This window comes from Pholis gunnellus, assembly GCF_910591455.1.
Source record: "Pholis gunnellus genome assembly, chromosome: 16".
NCBI lineage: Eukaryota > Metazoa > Chordata > Actinopteri > Perciformes > Pholidae > Pholis > Pholis gunnellus.
Window position 1 is genome coordinate 220,393 of NC_136543.1, and position 18,683 is coordinate 239,075.

General features: G+C 41.0%; 1 protein-coding gene across 1 annotated transcript in view; it reads right to left on the reverse strand.

The window, feature by feature from the left end:
* The window catches only part of arhgef2a (Rho guanine nucleotide exchange factor (GEF) 2a), a gene marked incomplete at its 3' end in the record, with an annotated part of 51,371 nt that extends 33,362 nt beyond the window's left edge, over nucleotides 1-18,009 (reverse strand). The window contains exons 1-8 of the mRNA XM_079176200.1: nucleotides 17,893-18,009; nucleotides 5,921-6,083; nucleotides 5,378-5,445; nucleotides 4,374-4,437; nucleotides 4,078-4,210; nucleotides 2,606-2,715; nucleotides 929-1,072; nucleotides 437-687 (exon numbers count right to left, since the gene is read on the reverse strand). Coding sequence (XP_079032326.1) covers nucleotides 437-687; nucleotides 929-1,072; nucleotides 2,606-2,715; nucleotides 4,078-4,210; nucleotides 4,374-4,437; nucleotides 5,378-5,445; nucleotides 5,921-6,083; nucleotides 17,893-17,955 — 996 coding nt within the window. The 5' untranslated portion in view covers nucleotides 17,956-18,009. The remainder of the gene's footprint in view (nucleotides 1-436; nucleotides 688-928; nucleotides 1,073-2,605; nucleotides 2,716-4,077; nucleotides 4,211-4,373; nucleotides 4,438-5,377; nucleotides 5,446-5,920; nucleotides 6,084-17,892) is intronic.
* Between the last annotated feature and the right edge of the window lie 674 nt (nucleotides 18,010-18,683).

Consider the following 18,683-nt stretch of genomic DNA (forward strand, 5'->3'; position numbering starts at 1 on the left):
GACAATGTTTGTGATTGGTAATATGCTGCATCACCGCCCTTTCAGCAAATATTTTTATGAAAAATAACAACAAGAGTGAATAGCAATAGCACAAAAATCATGATTAAAAAAAACTAAAACGGTTTTGTGGTTATATGAGCAATTAATTGCAAATAAAAACTTCAATATAACGAATAAAATAACATGAAGACAGTTCCTGTCATTAAATATCTATTACTAAGAAAGAAATGATATACAGATGTTGTCTTTGTTAACATGCGTTCAACTCATGTTGGACTCATTCATTACTGTTATGACACGATAGTCTCGATTGTAGTTAAACACTTCTGCCAAAATAGAATTACACAAAACTACTTAATGTAATGACCAAATACAGTTACATTTTGGTTTGAGTTCTGTGTCACTCTGAATGGTTGTGAAAATGCATGGCAGCCACCTGCTCTAGTAGTATGTCCCCCAGCTGGTGAATGGTGAAGTTGCGGCTGGATCCAGAGTGCAGGCTGCTGTTGCGCCGTAGGAGAAGCTGTGCCAGGAAATGGGAGTGTATCCTGGTCAGCTGGTCCAGGCAGGGGAACATGGCATACACGGTGCACAGGTCCAGCTGAAGCTCCTCCAGCATGCCTTGCCGGAACACCCTCTCCATGATATGCAGCGTTCGCATGTGGTGCAGCTCTGTCTGAATCAGCTCTGAGAGGGACACACATACATACACACACACACACAAACACACACACACACACACACACTTCAAGGTCCTGTATCATGTAGCAGTCATGCAGTACAGAACGAAATTAAACTTGACATTATTGTATTATGTCTAGCTACAGTAAATACCATCTATGTACATGTAGTACTTTTCATCTAGCTACAGCAATACATCAAATGTCTGGGTTAAAAAAATGAAAGCAAAATCAACTGCAACTGTCACCATAGATGACATCCTGCCTCTTGGTGACATTTTTGCGGTGTATCTGCAAGTAGCTGCTATCCACAGCCATGCTCCATGAGTCAGCCTTAAAGTCTTGGCCCTCCAGTTCCAGATCCTCCAATACTGCAGTATAGTAGATGTCTCCTAAATAAGAGAAACTCATTAACATCATAGATCACAGGCTGAAAAAATGATTTTACAGCTCTAGACTTTCAAGGAGTGAAAATACTTCTTGATCCTTCACTTGTTCGTAAGAAGAACCAAGGTCAGCAGATCATGCTGCAAGTCCAACTGAAATTACAATGTATTATCCCCTTTTGGAATGTGACTAAGTACATGAACTCAAGTATCTTTTAAGCAGTGGTGGGCCGTCAGGGCCTGCAAAGCCTTCTCTGCTGGCCTAGACAGAATCACAAAGTTATAGCTATTTTATAATTTAATAATTTTTCTTAAATACACTACATGTATCATCATTTATAAAAATATTTTTCCCATTATCTTATTTTCTCATTGCACAGCTACTGTCTTCCTCAGTTGCTCTGCTTCCAGTGCAGCTTGTTTTAAGTAGAGCTTTTATCCAATCAGATTTCACCTCTGTGTCTCTAGTAAGAAGAGAGGCCCCAGGCCTGCAGACTCACCAGTGAATCCATGTGCAGTTTAAGTGAATGGGGACAATATTGTTGATTGTCATAGTGTTCAACCAATCAGATCTTTGGTTTGACATGTTGGGCGTATTCGTTGACATGTCAGAGCCTGCTAGCTGGCAGAGATATTCAAGGCTACACTCAAAACATGTGGGGCTTTGCCCCAGCAAAATGATCTGGCGACAGTGAAGAGCGTGTGTGCTTGAGCCTGAGACAGACCTGCCCCAATTTAACCCCTGAGTAAACCTTTAGTAGCTATTTTAGCATAGAATTACTAAAGCTAGTCATTGAAGTGCTAATGTACTCTGCTAATGCTAGCTTCACAGGTTTTTTTGTAGAAATGTAACATTTTAGAAACTTATATCTCAAGTAACTCATGTCACTACTACACACTTTTAACCATGACTAGCTCCATATCCACTAAACCATCCTGAACGACTGAAATGATTGCAGACAGAGTCTATGGGGCAAGACCCTGCTTCGAGATCCATGATCAAAGGGTCACTTGAGAATCTGTTTAGTTGTATAGGAACATAATCTTGTAGAAGACAGGGTTGTCTCATATCACTGGAGAGGGCCTTGGGCATGGTTTTGAACCCTGGTCACCTAGTCTCAACCCCTGCTCTTACTTCCTCTGCCACACTGCACACCTTACCAACTAATCATTCCCAGTCTTACCTAACAACACTCATTACCACTGATTAATTACATACTCAAAGTACTTTACCTCGATTTTCATCACCTAGGTGACCTAATTCTGCCAAATCACCTCATTCATCACCACCTAATGTACTCATTTTAATCCCAATCTCAGTTTCACCTCCTGTTGAACTTCTTGCTATTACGGCCTCACATACCTCACCTCCACCTTACTCAATTTATTTATGGTACTTTTACTAAATCATTTCAGTGAAGGTGTACAGATAATAATTAAAACGTCTATACACTATACACCTTACCAACTAGCCACTCCACATCTCCCCCCAATTTCCCAGCCATTTTACTATAATGTATAGGTTGAATGTAGTGATACCGTCATCATTGAGAGACTCCACTGACATAGCTCTGGTCCTGAAGCTGAGGGAGTCTGTAGACTGGGAAAGGATCCTGCGCAGCCCGAGGGGGGAGTCGTCATTCAAGGTCCTACAATACATACACACGGACATGTTTGATTGATTGGTGGTATATTTTGATACTGAAGTTTGCAGAAAGTATTTGAGACTGCACATGTGACAAGAAGTTCTCTCTGATCCTGAAAGAATGGAAAAGGTGGCAAGGGGTGCCAAGTGTTCAGTACATGGCAAGTGAATAGGTATTTTCAACAGAAGACATTTTGACTTGTCACACTGGGAAAAGTACAGCATTCAAATATTCAAATTAATGATGGCTCAATTCTATTTAGCTGCTTTGATTTCAGGTCCCTGGTATTTTGCATGCTTGTTCACTGTCACTTCCATTGGAACACTTGAATTGAACATGAGCCATGTTAGTGTTATCAGTATCACCTGTGCCTTTCCTGCTATGACAAGTCCAAATGTCTGCTGTGAGTAAGGTCAATTGGAACATGCTCGCAGAAAATGAACAGAAATGAAGATTAAAATTTCTTCTGGTCACCACAGGGTCTGACAATATGCTGCAATCAGGCGGCAACCTCTGGTTCTGAGAAGTGAAGCCATTGTTGAAGTGCCTTAAACTTGCATTCTATCGACTGGCTATCAACTCCTCTGGTAAAAAAATAGATGTATGGAAGTCTATGAGAAAATAACTCTACTTCTCTCTTGATTTATTACCTCCGTAAACATTGTTGACATGAGTTCATGGTCTCAGTCGCTAGTTTTAAGTCTTCTTCACTGCAGCATGATGTTCACTGGTTGCAAAAAATAAGATGGCAATGGCCAAAATCCAAGATGGCGACAGCCAACTGAACTTAAGGCTTCAAAACCGCAGTCCACAAACCAATGGGTGACTTCAAGACATCCACATCTTATTTACAGTCTATGGCTGAAACAAAATCTAGCATCACTAATTGGGTTTAAGAATTATCTTGTAATTAATTTCTTTACATTTAAAAGTCTGTCACCTGCAATACAAACATGTACTTGTTAAACAAAGTGCACTGCTCAAATGCTGAGAGGGGTCTACAGACTGCCTTTATATTGGAACATTTCTATGGGGGCTGACCACAAGAATGTGTAGGAATCATGAATACACAGATATGAATATCCAGCTTACTTGTTTCATGCAAACATAATATAATCCAAACCAGGATAAGCCTCACAGGTATAATATACTGATGAACGATGATCGACTGTAAATCCTACAATGAAAATGAAACTAAAGATGTACCGAGCCAATTCACAGGATCAAGATCCAATATTACTGTGCTTGTGCACACGTGCTACAGTGGGGCGAGGCTGGATCATATCATTGGGTAGCTGCCTGTGCCTTAGTTTAAGTGTGCCTTACATTATGTTGTAGCTGTTGGCCAATGAAAGTGAGGCTCACCCTGCAATGTTGTTGGTGGAGACACTCTTGGACAGGGATAGGCTGGAGCGTCCACGGCGGGATCCCAACAGGGACTGTCGGAAGCTGTCTGAAGGGTAGATGGCTGAACTTGGACGCTCGCGCATTCCTGGAGCTGTGGAGTAAAAACAGTTGCAGGTAGGGAGAACAACACAAGGGAGAGTGACAAGCAAACAGGAGTAGGGCAGAAGGAGGAAAAAAAGAGAACTGGCTGAAAGAGAACTATTTCAGGTAGGTAAAGGAGACTGAATATATGTGTGTATAAGAAAAGCTCTCACTTTTTGTGCGCAGCGTGACATTCTGTACAGCTGAGTTATTCCGCATTAGGGCCATCTTCTGCTGCTGTATTAGCAAAGGACACAAATCTGTATGTTATTGTATGTACAATAACATTCCATATAAAGTATGTATAAATATGTTTGTGTCTCACTAGAAGAAGTCTCGTTCTGAAATCCTACGTTGCATCAACATTGTCAGCTAAATATTTAGCCATTGCATTGGAAATCATCTCGACACTAAGCTACAGTTTCTGTTTTCAAATACAAGAAACTCTGACAACACCAGCACTACTCTCTCCAACTCTCAATCACATTTCTATCGTTTCTAAAAAACTGTCATCAATTTGTTTAGCATCCACAATTAACTGGAGGAAATGTTTTGAACAGACCTGCTGGCCTGTCCCCCTTCTATCAGCTTTATCTCCTAATGCAAACTGTACCTGATTTAATGTACGCATGAGGATTCCGACCTGAGAATGTGATAGTACTCATACTTAAACATTTAAGCCTGGCGGTCTTAGCTGCTGACTGGTGTAAAACAATGTGTGCCAGCATTTCAACCTTGAATGGTTCCTATAACATTGAGTCCAAAAACGCACCACGTCATAAGTGTAAAGACAGTCGGCATATGTATACATATGTCTTTTAGTGTTGTCTATGAGTGACAACTTGCTGTTCATATAATTCTACTCTTGTGGTTTATCCTCTTTCTTTGATATACTGTGAAAGGTTTCTATGTTGTATATTTACACGCATCTATGCCCCTCTAATGTTTTTAAGCTGCAGCTCTGGAGGGGTTTCTTCTTTCAGTCCCATAACCTTCTTTTTTTGCTTCACCTTTTGGTTTGAGTTGTCTCAGTGCATCGTTTTTGATTGACAGCCCAAAATAGTAAAGGGGCTTTGGAAGAAAAATGTCATGACTCTATAAATGTGTGTAAATAATAATAGAAGAAACCCTCATCAATAAATAGAGTTCTGATGATTTGTGATGTAGCCTGTCTTACCCTCTGTTTCATTTTGGCGCAGTTTGGCAAAGTGTCTCGACAGCGGTTGTGGATAGTAACATTGCATGCTGGAAAAAATAGAGACATTAAGAGGACAAACATCTTATACCTCCTCTCTCATAAACATATTTTCTTCCACATTAAGGTCGCAGTTTGATAAAGTAAAGTTGTAAATTAAACTAAACTAAACAACGCTACAAAACTACCTGGTTAGGTTCAGTAAAAGACTTCAGGGTTTGGCTTAAAATGACTGCAAAATAGAAACAAAACCAAACAAAAATGCTTAGTTATGTTCATGAAACCAAACTACTTGGTTCAAACAGGACACAGACAGCATCTCTTGGGTAAAAGTCCTTTGTTTTTTTTACCCATCCACCAGCCCAACCTCCTCCCAACACAGATTCCCGCAGACCAATGCAGATTTGTTATTTGGGAATGTAAGTCATAGATACCTTCACAGTCTTACTAAGGTTGGAAGTGACTGAACCTTTATTGTAGGTTCACCCACCTCTCACTGTATATGTGCACTAACTATATACTTACTAGGGCAGCTGAGTGCCTCCTTGGCAGTAATACTCTTGTTGCATGCTGAACAGAGTGTGGTTCCTGACACGGTCAATGACACGAAGAGGTGACCATTGCTGTAACGTGCCTCCCTCTCCCTTGCCGCCTTCTCTCGCTCCCTCATGCGCTCTCTCTCTTTATTCTGAAAAAGAAACAGAGACTCAATGTGAAAAAGACTTCCTGTAAATGTGTTAAGAGACCTCTAACCTCTGTCAGCATCAAGTTTTTACATGTGTCTAGACTGATGGACAAAGAAAAGAGGAGGCTGTTATAAAAACAGCATTACTGCTACACTATGGCTCTGTCACACTACCCTGGGGTGAGGGCACAGTTCATCATGAGCAACTGAGCTTTGTTGACGTTCACTGGAGGGCTGTTAAGGGTTAGGGTTAGGGTTACAGGTACAGAGATATTGCGTCACAGGTGAGCATGTCAAGCACACAGACAGGAGCTGAAAGGTCAGAAACAGAAGCTGTCTGCACACTCAAAATTCACCACTGTCAGCCTTGCTGCCTGCCTTAAAGCTATCCTTAAACATGATATAAGGACTTTTGGGGAAATTGAAGTTTTGCTTTACGTTCCTGTTGATTTGCGAGTTTAGTAAACTGCTGGTCAATGACCAACCTCTCTGGTTAGCAATTAGGTACACTTTGTTTTACTGTGCTTCAGAGCAGTGGCTCCCAACCTAGGGTCGGTGCCCCGCTCAGGGGGTTCACAAAGTTTTTAATAAGATCTGTTCTGTATGAACCCCAGGGCTCCCTACAATGAAGTCAGGGGTTCCACATACACATTTTCCTGTCTTTATTTGTTTTGTCTATTTGTGCCTCTCAGCTGAAGGCTGCCTCTCAGAAAAGAAGAAGCTCTAATGGTGATTACATAGAAGTCAGAGTCAGAGTGGACAAATAACAGAAAACATTTCCACATCCTGGCTTTGAATGGCCTCTAAATGTTGATGGGACAAGGACATGGAGCAAAAAGTAAAACATTTAGCACTTCTACTTTCATAGTTTCAGAAACAACAGCACCAAATCCAACAAAATCCATTGAGGGCCCTTTCACACCTATCTTGTTTGGTTTGGGCTTACTGACTTTTCAGTAAGTGCTGACAGTAAGTGCTGAACAAAAAATGTGTGAAACCTCCCCGGGACCATGATCCAAATCTAACAGTGGAACCTTGGTCCCAAGAAAATAGGCGGTCTCATGGATCTTTTCTTTTCTAGTGTGAAAGCATTTTTTGGATGGGCTTCTAAAAACCAATCTCTTGCAAATATATGGAGACGTAGCTCATGTAAGATGATGACCGGGCGCAGATTTGTCGTGTATAGTTCTTATGTTACCGAAGCCCGTCAGGAGAAGAGAGAAAAGATCTTTTCATAGAGAAAAGCCTTCAGTGTCGTTCTTTGCTCTTCTTTCAATAAAATAATACTGTCCCATTCTGATGTAACATGATGCTATTCTAGCATCAAGCTAACCTCTTTAGGTGCCGCCATTATTGTTTGGAACGAACAGGCACCTCTCTGGCCAAATCCCAATGTCCCCGCTAAAGCCTCAAACCCTGAACCCTCAAGGACTCACTGACGTCACCTGGTGAGTGATTGAGTATGAGAGACTGTGAGGGCTTGAGATGGTGTAAATATGAATGGGACAGTACTTTGCTGCAACATATCACGTTACCATGAAAACGACAAATAATATAATGTACTTGTGTGTATTTATTTTGTACTTTGTACTCCCTGATTTAAACGTCTTCCAGGCTCTTTCCTCACAAGATGAGAAGTAATTTTATTTAATCTATTTAGTCGTTTTTGTCAAAACAGCTTCAATGACAAAATCAAATATGTGATGAATAAATGAATACATATTCTCTGATTTCATGTTTATTTTTTGTTCCATCATGAACCCTTAATATTTCTGTGTGAATGTAATACTCCAGGCTGAACACACTGAGCCGTCCTCTTTGTTTATCTCCATGCGTCCACTGGTTACCCCATGTTTAACATCACATTGCAATGATTTGTGGGTAATTCACTTAGGCAAAGCTGACTTACGGAAAAGGTTCATAAAGGGCTCAAAATGTCTGCCAGAGATCCTCAAACACTGGATGATTTGAGAGTGGGACATCCCTAAACCCTCACGGACTTCACGGGAGCGCTCCTCAAAGTCCGTGAGTCCGTAAGGGGGGAGATTGGGATTTGGCCTCTGTGTCGTCACACACACACCTAAACCATATCTGCTGCCAGTAGCTCTTCACTGGACGCTGAATGGTCCGGTCAGTAGCTTGCCGGACACAAACCCATAACTTGAAGCCTGACAAGATGGATTTTGATGTGATATGTGATCCTGCGATTCTGGCGTTATCTTGTAACATTGCGAGAATCTAGCTGCTGTGCAAAGTAATAACGTTTACAATATTGTAAGTTCTAGAAGCATGGGTGGAGTCCTCTATGGGTATACTCTCCTCCAATCATGAGCATGTGTTCGGCCACTGAAAATTTGGATGAGTGCAGCTGGCCAATCAGGACGTGCCTACCTGAATACATGCAACACAACTGACGCACACCCACTCTTTTCACGTGTTGTTCCAGCGAGCACAGTACCTGAAAAGAAGCCCCCCATGTCCAAGAGATGTCACCGTATGAACGGACAAGTTGTTGACCATGATGCTGTTGTACATATGTCCTCGACACTCAACCCACCAAACAAATCCTCCGTCACTGCCAAGCTACGTGTAGAGTGTGTCAGACCGTAGCAGGAGGTCTTACCCCGCCTCTCTATAGTCTTGAGATCTTGGATAGGACGTTATCCAGCCAAACCATCCCCGAGGCACACAAACAGCTGTTTATTGTGTCTGTGGTGGGTGAGTGTTCAATATAACATGCCAACACAAAAACTGACCAGATAAAGCCTCCCTGCCGCCTGCATGGAATGGAAGACAAAAAGCATACAGCTGTATAACCCTGGAATTGAAAGAAATCCTTGAGTTCTTGGGAACGAAAGAGGGATTTGATTTGTGGGTTAGGCCCACTACGGTCACCACAGAACAACAAGCAACTGGGTTGCACTGGTTATTTCACATACTCTCTAAGCTGAGGTCAGTGCAAGCAGCAAAATTGTCTCAATGATAACGACTTCAAAGAGGACTGCTCCAGAGGCTCAAAGGGACCCTTCACCAAGGACCAATGTCAGTCACTGCAGGTAGAAGGCACACATCACAGGGCGTTGACCCCTTGGGTGGCCAAAGACCGGTCTGTCACCAAAATTCTCATGGCAGGGAGAAATGGCTGCTGCATACACTTTAACAGTAGCATGAGTCAGCCCTCTTTTCATCAAACACTGAGGAGAGGAGAGAACAGACCTAACTGCACCAGACAGGGGATCTAGCCTCCTTTCCTTGCAATAGTGCTGGAACCCTGGCGAACAGATCAACTTCTGCTTTCCCTATCAGGGTAAAAATCTACTTCACCATCTCGGGGTGAAGTAGATCAGCCTCTTGACATGAGGTCAGCACCCCCTGTTCTCCAGTCATGGAATGTGGTGGGCCTTCAGAGATAACAAGTGTTGTGAGGCCCACAACTACAGGTTCTCCGCCGTCTTCAACAAGGTTGGACAACAAGGTGGAACTTCGCTGCTTGTTGTCCTCACCATCGAGTGCCTTCTCACTCAATGGTGAGGTGTGAGATCAATCGGGCCGTGTGAAATGTAGGCCATTCACTGGACTTGGCCATGACGATGAGGTCATCGAGATAAAAGAAGAACCTGATACCATGGTCAAGCAGTGGCTGCAGTGCCAGGTCTACACATCTTCTGAAGTTGTGGGGGGCATTGAATTGATAAAAGGCAGCCTGTTGTACTCAGAGGCTATCCCCTAAAAGGCAAAACACAAGAATTTCCTGTGTTATGGAGACGCCTTAACATGAACATATGCGTCCTTTAAGTCGATGGTGGTGAACCAATTGCCCGGCTAATCAAGATCCAGCAACTGCCTGATGGTTAGCATACAGAGCGTCTTGTGGGAAATAAACTGGTTTAGGATGCAGAGATACAAAATGGGTCTGAAGTCCCCCGTCTTCTCTGGAACCAGGAAGTATGCAGAGTAAAACCCTTTCTGTCTGTCTTGAATGGGGACGATAGACACATCTGTTTCTGTAAAAAGGCCCCAAATCTCTACTGAGAGGTAATCTATCTCCACCTGGGAGGATAAATTCACCTCTTTGACTCCCATGAACAGGGGAGGGACGCTGCAGAACTGGAGAGAATAACACAGTTTCAGAGTCCTGTCTATTCATACTGTCAACAAGCAGCTGTGTCTTCCCTCCCCTAAAAGCTGTGTTCAGGGATTAGTGACTAGTTGTTGTCCAACAGCTAGAAAGCTGTGATATCCTGCTCCTGCCTTCTCTTCTGCCATACCCTCCCTACACAGGAGGCTGGCCCTTGGGGAGCAGACATAGAAAGGGCAGAGATGGCGATGAGGTCCGACAACACACAGTAGAAGACATTGTGTCACTGTGTGTAGCAGGGGGGGCACTTTTGGCACATGGAAGGAGACCAGAGGCCTGTACCACGAAGCAGGATTTGGGGTTAGCGAGGTTAATTCAGGGTTAACTGTGGGTTTTCAGTTCCACGACGGTTGTTCACTTCTTACAGGGATAGATTGCAATAGTGCTAAACTCCTAACCTGGTCCGGAGCAGGTTGTGTTTGAGATAAGAGATCAACTCGTATACTGACCAATTAATGCTTGGTAAATCGATCGTAAATTAATATTACACAATTACGAAGAAGTTAAAGTCATAATTCAGATTAAAATCAACACAGACACATGCAAAAAAGATTGTGTGAAAGTGTAAATTAACAGATGTATAATATCATTGCTTCATCTAGAGCACAATAGATCTGACGATAATTACATTACGTTAATGTGTTGCAGATCTATTCTTATGGTGTTTGTAACAATATTTTAGCCTTATTATTTCATCTGTAACCCGGGCAGACTTGACAATAAAGAAAAAAGTCTGTATATTATCTTATCATATATTCATGTTATATATTCATCATGATTCATTCAACATTCATTCATGTGTTGCAGTGTAACATGTCAGAGTCATGTCTTACAGTCACAGACTGGCTGCAGCGTTACTTTGGTCTGGTTACTTTTGTATGCTGTGGTGATGATCAGTTATGGAAGGAAACCTTCTTACTGCTTAAAATTATGTTTTTAAATGTATTTTTTTGCTGTTACTTTAAACCAGTATTTCTCAAACTGTGGGGCGCAGTGGTATTACAGGTGGGGTGCAGGGGGAAATGCTGATTTTTTTTATTTCAAGAACTTTATTGAGAACTTCACATATTACAAAAGTATAAAGTACACGGACATAAAACTAAGTCATTCATAAATACATGGCGAAATGCCTGTACTTTCGTGTAAATGTTTACGTTACGCCGTTAACAGGTTACGTTGCGCATGCGCGAAGGCCAAGATCCTTGGCGACTCACATTAGTAGCTTAGTTTGCAAAATAAAGAGACATTATGGACTATTGGAATATTTACGGGCTAGGGTGCGTATATTGATTTAAACTGCAGTAACGGTAGTCGAAGTTAAGCATCGTGAGCTAACCTTGCCATATAACATTAGCTTGGCGGTCATGTCACTGTCCTTACAAGGTGTATTACAACAAACTATTTGTGCACTCACCTCAAAAGGCAGTGGAGTTCCTGCGACAGCGGTCGTGTTTTTGTCGGCACATGGAGAGCAATGAATGGCACTGTATCGCTTTCCAGCATGTACACTTTAGTAAAACCCATATTCACCTCTATGACACTGGAGAAGCTATAGCAACTCCAGCCCTAAGAGGTAGATCGCAGTCTGCCGGTGCAGATGGAAGCTGTGCAGTCTGGAGGTGTTTTTGCAGCTGGGAATGAAACACTGCCGACCTGTTCTGGCCACTAGCTAATGTTAAAAATACTAAATTTAACTAACCCATGGTAAATCAAACAACTATCTGAAAAACACACAAAGTTAAACAACAAGCCAAAGCTAACCTAACTTACCTTACAAATACAAAAATTCCAAACCCAACAATTGTCCGAAATCACTAAGTCACCTGCTAAATATAAAACACGCAACTAACTATGAAATTTACACCAAAAATCTCTGCTAACAATACAATCTAACTACTCAATCACTACACGCAATCCACCAATTCGTTGTCCACTCTTTGCTAATTCTCTACTAGCAGGGCTGGAAGTAAATGTAGGTAGCCTGTGACTACCCAAACTTTCATCTCATAAATATTGCTTGACTCACACCCCCAGCTTCATATATTCCGAACACACATTTAATTTTTTTTTACATCTATATGGTGTTTTTGTTTTCTAGTTGTTGTTTTTTAAATACCATACTATGTATTAGAGCCCTGTGGTCCCCAGTCAAATCCACCCATTTGCAGCCTATGCATTTTAAATAGATAGAATAGAACAGGCTAAAATAATGATAATCTGTTTAGTTTTTTTCTTCAGATGACATTTATTACATTACTAATAATGTTTTGAGAAGAAATCAATTAACATCTTGCTGGTGGTTGTTTCTTACAGCTATTTTTTCTTGCAGTAGTTATAGTAGTTTATTCTGTTAATTCAGTAGGTATTTCCTCGTATGTTAAATATGTTGGATGAGGGCTAAACGGTGGAAGTGCCAAAGAATTATTTGTGGATGTTGACAAAACTTTTTCAACTTCGGTGTATTCATGAGCTTTAAGTTGTAATGTGGAAATAACATGACTCTAACTCTTTAAAACCTAGCCCTATTTTTAGGCCTCTGCTCAAAAATTGCATACCCATACCAAAAAGACTAGTTCTGTAACTACAAGGTCTATTTTAATAATTGTAATGTTCTAATAACAGAAACGCTTGTGAGATTTGATCAGATGTCTAAATATCATTGTATATGTTACTGGTTAATACGAAATGAAGATGGCACACAGCTCAAATTGAAAATGTTCAGGTTCACCTGAAAAAAAAGCACTTTTATTGTTATTTTGTTCTTGAAATGAGGCCCTGGCTAGCCTATAAACTCACCCAAATCATAGTACAACATGACAGTAGTCTCCAAAAAAAATGTGGCTTTGATAAAGTGAAGCAGGCCAAAGTTATAGAGGTTTCAGTACGGAGAGGTCACACGAGGTCAAGCCAAATTCTCATTTTGGAACCAGCTGTTGCAGCTGTTCTATTCTAATTTGATATACTATATAACTATATATTTCACTTGTTTTATCACTAATAGTGTTCAATCTAACCTAATACAGCAGTTTGGCATCATTTTGAGAGCCAGAATCCTCTCTAAGGCTGTAAACCATGGATGATTCTCGTCTGAGCTCCAGTCTTCTTGTGTGTGTTGGGAGCTCAGGAAGCCTATGATTGGTCAATTTTAGAAAATGACACCTCTTTAGACACGTCAGAGTCTCAGGAATGCGGAAGTAGAAGCCCGGTGTTGATTGACAGTCTTTAGCCAGCAAAAATAAAAAAACGCTGCACACCCCGTGCGTAAAATTCCATTCGCCAAAAGTCCTCCCCCCCTCCCCCCGGGGTCCCACAAGTCAGGTTGACCCCCCTTTCTCCAGGAAACAGATCACAAAGACACAGGACATCCGTAGCAGCAATGTTTAGCTGGCAAACGGGGAATTATGCCGGTCTTTTCGTGATTCAACTAAAGGTGAGGTGCTGGCTGTGATTTATTTTCGGTGAAGCGGTTTGTTGTTCTGGCGTTTGTTTGCTCACAGCTCTGTACTGGTTTTACGGAGAAAAATTCTGAAGATATCTCTGGATTCTCTGTCGAATTCTCATGCTTTCTGGTATATTCCTCGGCCGTGTAGCCGTTAGCTTTTTTGTTCGTAGCTTTCTCAGGAGTGGTACTTTGCTGAGTCATGGCGACAAATACGTGATATTGTGGTACATCTTCTAGTTGCTTGCATTAGTTGTGTATAATTGTGTTTGGAGTGTGTAAAAAATGACTTACATGGTAGTATTGCCCAGATGTTGCTGTTTAATCTGGTATATAGCATGTGTGTAGCATTCTTTATATTCGTTTCTGAAAAGTGCATTCTATGACACTCTCTTTGCTAAACTGTCTCGCTGAAGGACCAAATGGTCCTCGGTCGGTAGCCAATGTTAAAGAAGATGTGTTTGATTTTACTGCTTAGCTGTATTTGAGTTGTTTTCAGAGTTGAACAATTGGGAACTTGTTTTTTCTATTTTTCCAAAACTAAATGATTGCAGCACAAATGCCCTATTTTGCACTGTCAATGAATGTGAAACATACTGTAATGCATGTAACAGTTACAAACCAACAGACAAACCAAGCCGAAAATAAAACCTTTGTGGCCAACTGTATGTTGACCAATCTTTAACAGATGTGGTTTCTTGTTGAAATGCAACTGTGATTGTGTGTTGTATGTGGGTTTTGGCAGGCAGCAGGCCACGCTATTGAAATTTTATTTCAATAGCGTGGTTTCAACCAGTAGAGGGCAGTCGCTATGTACATTTACAACTCAATATGTATAGTTAAAATACTTTGCACTAAAATGTTGAGATTTGGACCAGAATCCATGAACAACTCTAATTAATGAATACCCATATACTTTGGTTTTCAATGTTCTAAAAATTCTAGTTGTAGTACTTTTTGATTTTGTGTTGGACTGATTATATATAATCAAATGGATTACTGTTATTATTGCACACAGGTGTGTGACACCCTGTGTTGATGAAGATGAAAAACTTCTAAATATGTTCTATAATTAAAATGATACATTAGGTCTATTTAGCCTTGGCTAAGTACATAAATTAAATCAATGTAGTGCTATAATTCATTGCAAAGCCTAAAACTCAGAAAACTGATAATCCCCACCTCCCTCCATAACTGGCCCATTATAAAGGGAAAAAGTCCTTATTTTGAAGTATTTTCATGGATACAGCATAGAACAATAAATAACTGTACAATTAACCTAAATAGGGTCCTTAACTGTCTGCAGCCAGTTGATGTAAAACTTCCAATTTTGTTGACATTTTGAATTAATTATATTATTTTTCGAGGTTATATAATTTTAGAGCTTGTTTTACAATAATACGTATATAGGCCATTATTATTAATATTATTGTTGTTGTTATCATAATCATCATCATTCATATTATTATTATTATTTATTTCACCATCATACATATTTAATCATATAGGTTGGCATCTAATGAGAGCTCTGAGCCTGCATTTCTTGAGCCAGTGATGGGATGGTAGGTGTGATTTTGGTAATAGCCAAACATGTCATTGTTAGGGAATCGCTGAGAAGAGTGACAGTGAGTGTAGTGGATGGCAAGATGAATCTGCTACATAGACTGCATATATGATGTGGATGTAGTCACTGTGATGTCATCCATTGGTTTGTGGACTAGTTTTGAAGCCTTTGATTTCAGCATTTTGTCCGTTGCCATCTTGGCTTTTTGCAACCTAAGTGACACGAGAGGTTGGAGCTAAGTGCAACCTAACGCTGAATAAAACATTTAGACAGCCAAAAATGTTGCAATTATACACAAGCCAAACCTGCATCTATCCAAATTCAGCATATAATCTCTTTTAGAGAGAACTTGATTTGATATCCATGAGCTCATCCTCAGCACCGAGGTACTTCCCTTCCTCCTTCACCTGTTTATTCTTTCTGTACTCCCAAGTCAACCACAGGATGTACTGTATGTCTTCGCCTGGTATGACGTGTTAATGATAAACTCATCTGTCATTTCAGTAGTGTATGAATGTGAAGGGTTGAGAACTTCCTTATCTGATTGGGAAGTTCAAGGAAACACACTGTGACAGCCAGCATACCTTGGTATCTGTCTGGGGGGTCTAGTGTGCCTTGGCCTTGAGCAGCTAACCCAAAGATTTGTTTGTTGACTGGATGGTTTTGTCTCTCTGTGTTGTTGGGTACAGTCTTACATTTGTCAGCCACCTGAGGTCCACACCTTCCATTTCATTGCAAGCCTGTTTGGTCATCGTTTCTCAGATGTGTGGCTTTCTGGCTTGCATAATAAGGAAAGAACACTGAAATGATGCAACAGTTACCAACTTCTGGTTACTTCCAGTCCTTGCAAAACGGTTTCTTATGATCTGGGGCCTGATTGCCATCACAAGTTCCTGTTTTGTAGGAAACCTACCATCTCAGGGTGTTTAGTAGTCTGGTGTTTCATAAAGCCAAGATTGATATAGCAGTCCTGGTAAATCCGCTTGTTCTTTTTGACACCTTCTCCTAGGGCTGCACAATTAATCGAATTTTATCGCGATCACGATTTTGGCTGCCACAATTAAATGAACATGATCGTCGCGATATTGACGTTTAAAATGCGTGCTCTGCTACATATCAAATCAAGCACTTCCGTCATGTCATGTCTGTCTCTACATGGTCGCGCGTTTTCAATGCATGCGCTCTGTATCGCGCATGGCGGAGTTCTGCCACGATCCGCGCACACTCCCACCAGCGGATGTGGTGAAGATGCCCCCCCCCGCCGAGGACTGTACACAGCATGGCAACAGTCGGTAGCACCCCCCGCCGACGCGGCTAAGGTCCAACACTGGATGTTGTCCCTAAAATTAATGAATAATCGTGATAAATAATCGTGAATCTCAATATTGACCAAAATAATGGTGATTATGATTTTGGCTAAAATCGTGCAGCCCTACCTTCTCCCTGACGCTTAGCCATTGCAGCTTTGGCTCTTTCGTAGTTTTAACCATACTTTTGTAACGCAGGACTAAGCTATGTAGCTAGCTTGCTACACTAAACAGAATGAAAGCTCAGTGAATATGGCTATAATCTACAACGTACCCCTTTTGTCGCAAGAAGTTCATATCTATATATTTTTTTCTAAATGGACAAAGCTATAAACTTACAAAAAATAACATTTGTCCTTTTCTTCGCTGAATTTTTTTTTTCTTTCGCCCCTTCTATTCCCTGTGAAGCTTTTATAGCAATAGTTTGTTGATATTATCTACTATGTATATCCATCTTAAAGCAGAAGCTCAATACAGTCTTGGACTTACAGGCAGGGCTCATTAGGAATAGTTAAGCAGTGGATTTTGTCTTTTTATTTATTTATTAAGCTCAGACTACAAATGATATCATCATCCAACATTAATTTCAGCTACAGTTCAGTACTGTTGATTTTCATATTACACGTATTAGTAGAGAGAGAGAAGGACCGGGTGCAGCAGGTGGAGGGTGGAGATGGTGTGCAGCTGGTGGCTGTAAATTGGGAGACGTTGGTAAATCAGGCACATCACATGATCAGTTTTTTTGTTTTGTCGTGTGTGTGTGACCATCTCTAATGCACAGCTTTCAAATGTGAATGCACATCTGTGCTTTTAAAACTAGTGCCACAGTAAATCCAGCACTGACTACTTTTTTATATATTTATTTATACACATTTTTGAGGCCTGCAACATTCTCAAAGAAAGCAGTAATATTACAACACACACCCACGGCCATTTCTATGGCAACAGTTGCTATAGTCAAATATCCAGTGAGAAAGCACACTGTCTACAAGCAAACATACATACACACCACCACCTACATTCACAAATATGTAGACTTCTCCTGTATATCTAGAGAAGAAATGCAGTGATATCAGGGCCTGTGGTCTGAGAGGCCTGTGCTCCTGTCGTAGAGAGCAGGCCCTGTGTCAAATTGAGGAAATGTATTATGACTGAGTGCAAAAACAGGCAATGACACTGATATAGACAGAAGGGGGAAGTGACAAAAACAGAGACAGGAAAATAAAAAATCTACAAAGTACCATTTAGTAGTAATCTCTAATTATCTGTCCTATTTAAACACTGTGTGGTTGGCGGGACCTAAAATCAATCTGATGGTAATGTCTTTAATGTTACACTGAATGATGAACATAATGCCAACTCACCCGCAGGTTGATCTCCCTCATCCTCTCTTGTCGCAGCTTCGACAGATTGGCAACTCTGGACATTTTGACAATCTGAAAATAAAATATCCAATATAAGCGTTCGTATACTTCTCTGGATCCCTCAGATCCCTACCAAAGAGGGGGAAAAAGCTCAAAAAAATCTTCCCTCACTGGCCAACTGCAATGTGCTTCTGCTTCTAGTGAAGTGACTGTTCCTGTGAGAAATCTGACTTCTGAATCATCACCGCCCCCTCACACACATGCACACGCAGTGTTCAGCTGTGTGCGAATGCCTGGTATAGACGATTATCTGCTCTTTATTACATCCCAATATCAAACCATTTACAAAATGCTAATATTTTACAGCAGCATTTCATACTGAGAAAAGAAAAGTTTTAAGTTAAATAGTACACATTTCTTTTGTCTGAGAGCAAGATGTGCTATAACAAGACAAAAGCTAAAATTGCAACACATTCATCCAAACGTATTCAACTCCTTTATTTGGTAGGTCAGAAGGTTAGTTACAAACATGTGGGACCTGACAGGTGGTCTGTTGTTCAGTCATTACTATTGAGGGGATTGATTGCAGTTTTTAAGAACTGGTAACAGGCACACATTTAAGTCATGAGAGACTTAATTGCTTCTCCTCTCTTTGTTCACATAGCCGACGAGTTGTGCTTGTAGTGCATGTTAGTGCATTAGCTCTGCACTGCACTGTTAGTGCTGTTAGTACCGTTAGCTTTGAACCGCAGGCTCAACATTGACATGTGGGGAGCCACTGAGAAGCATTG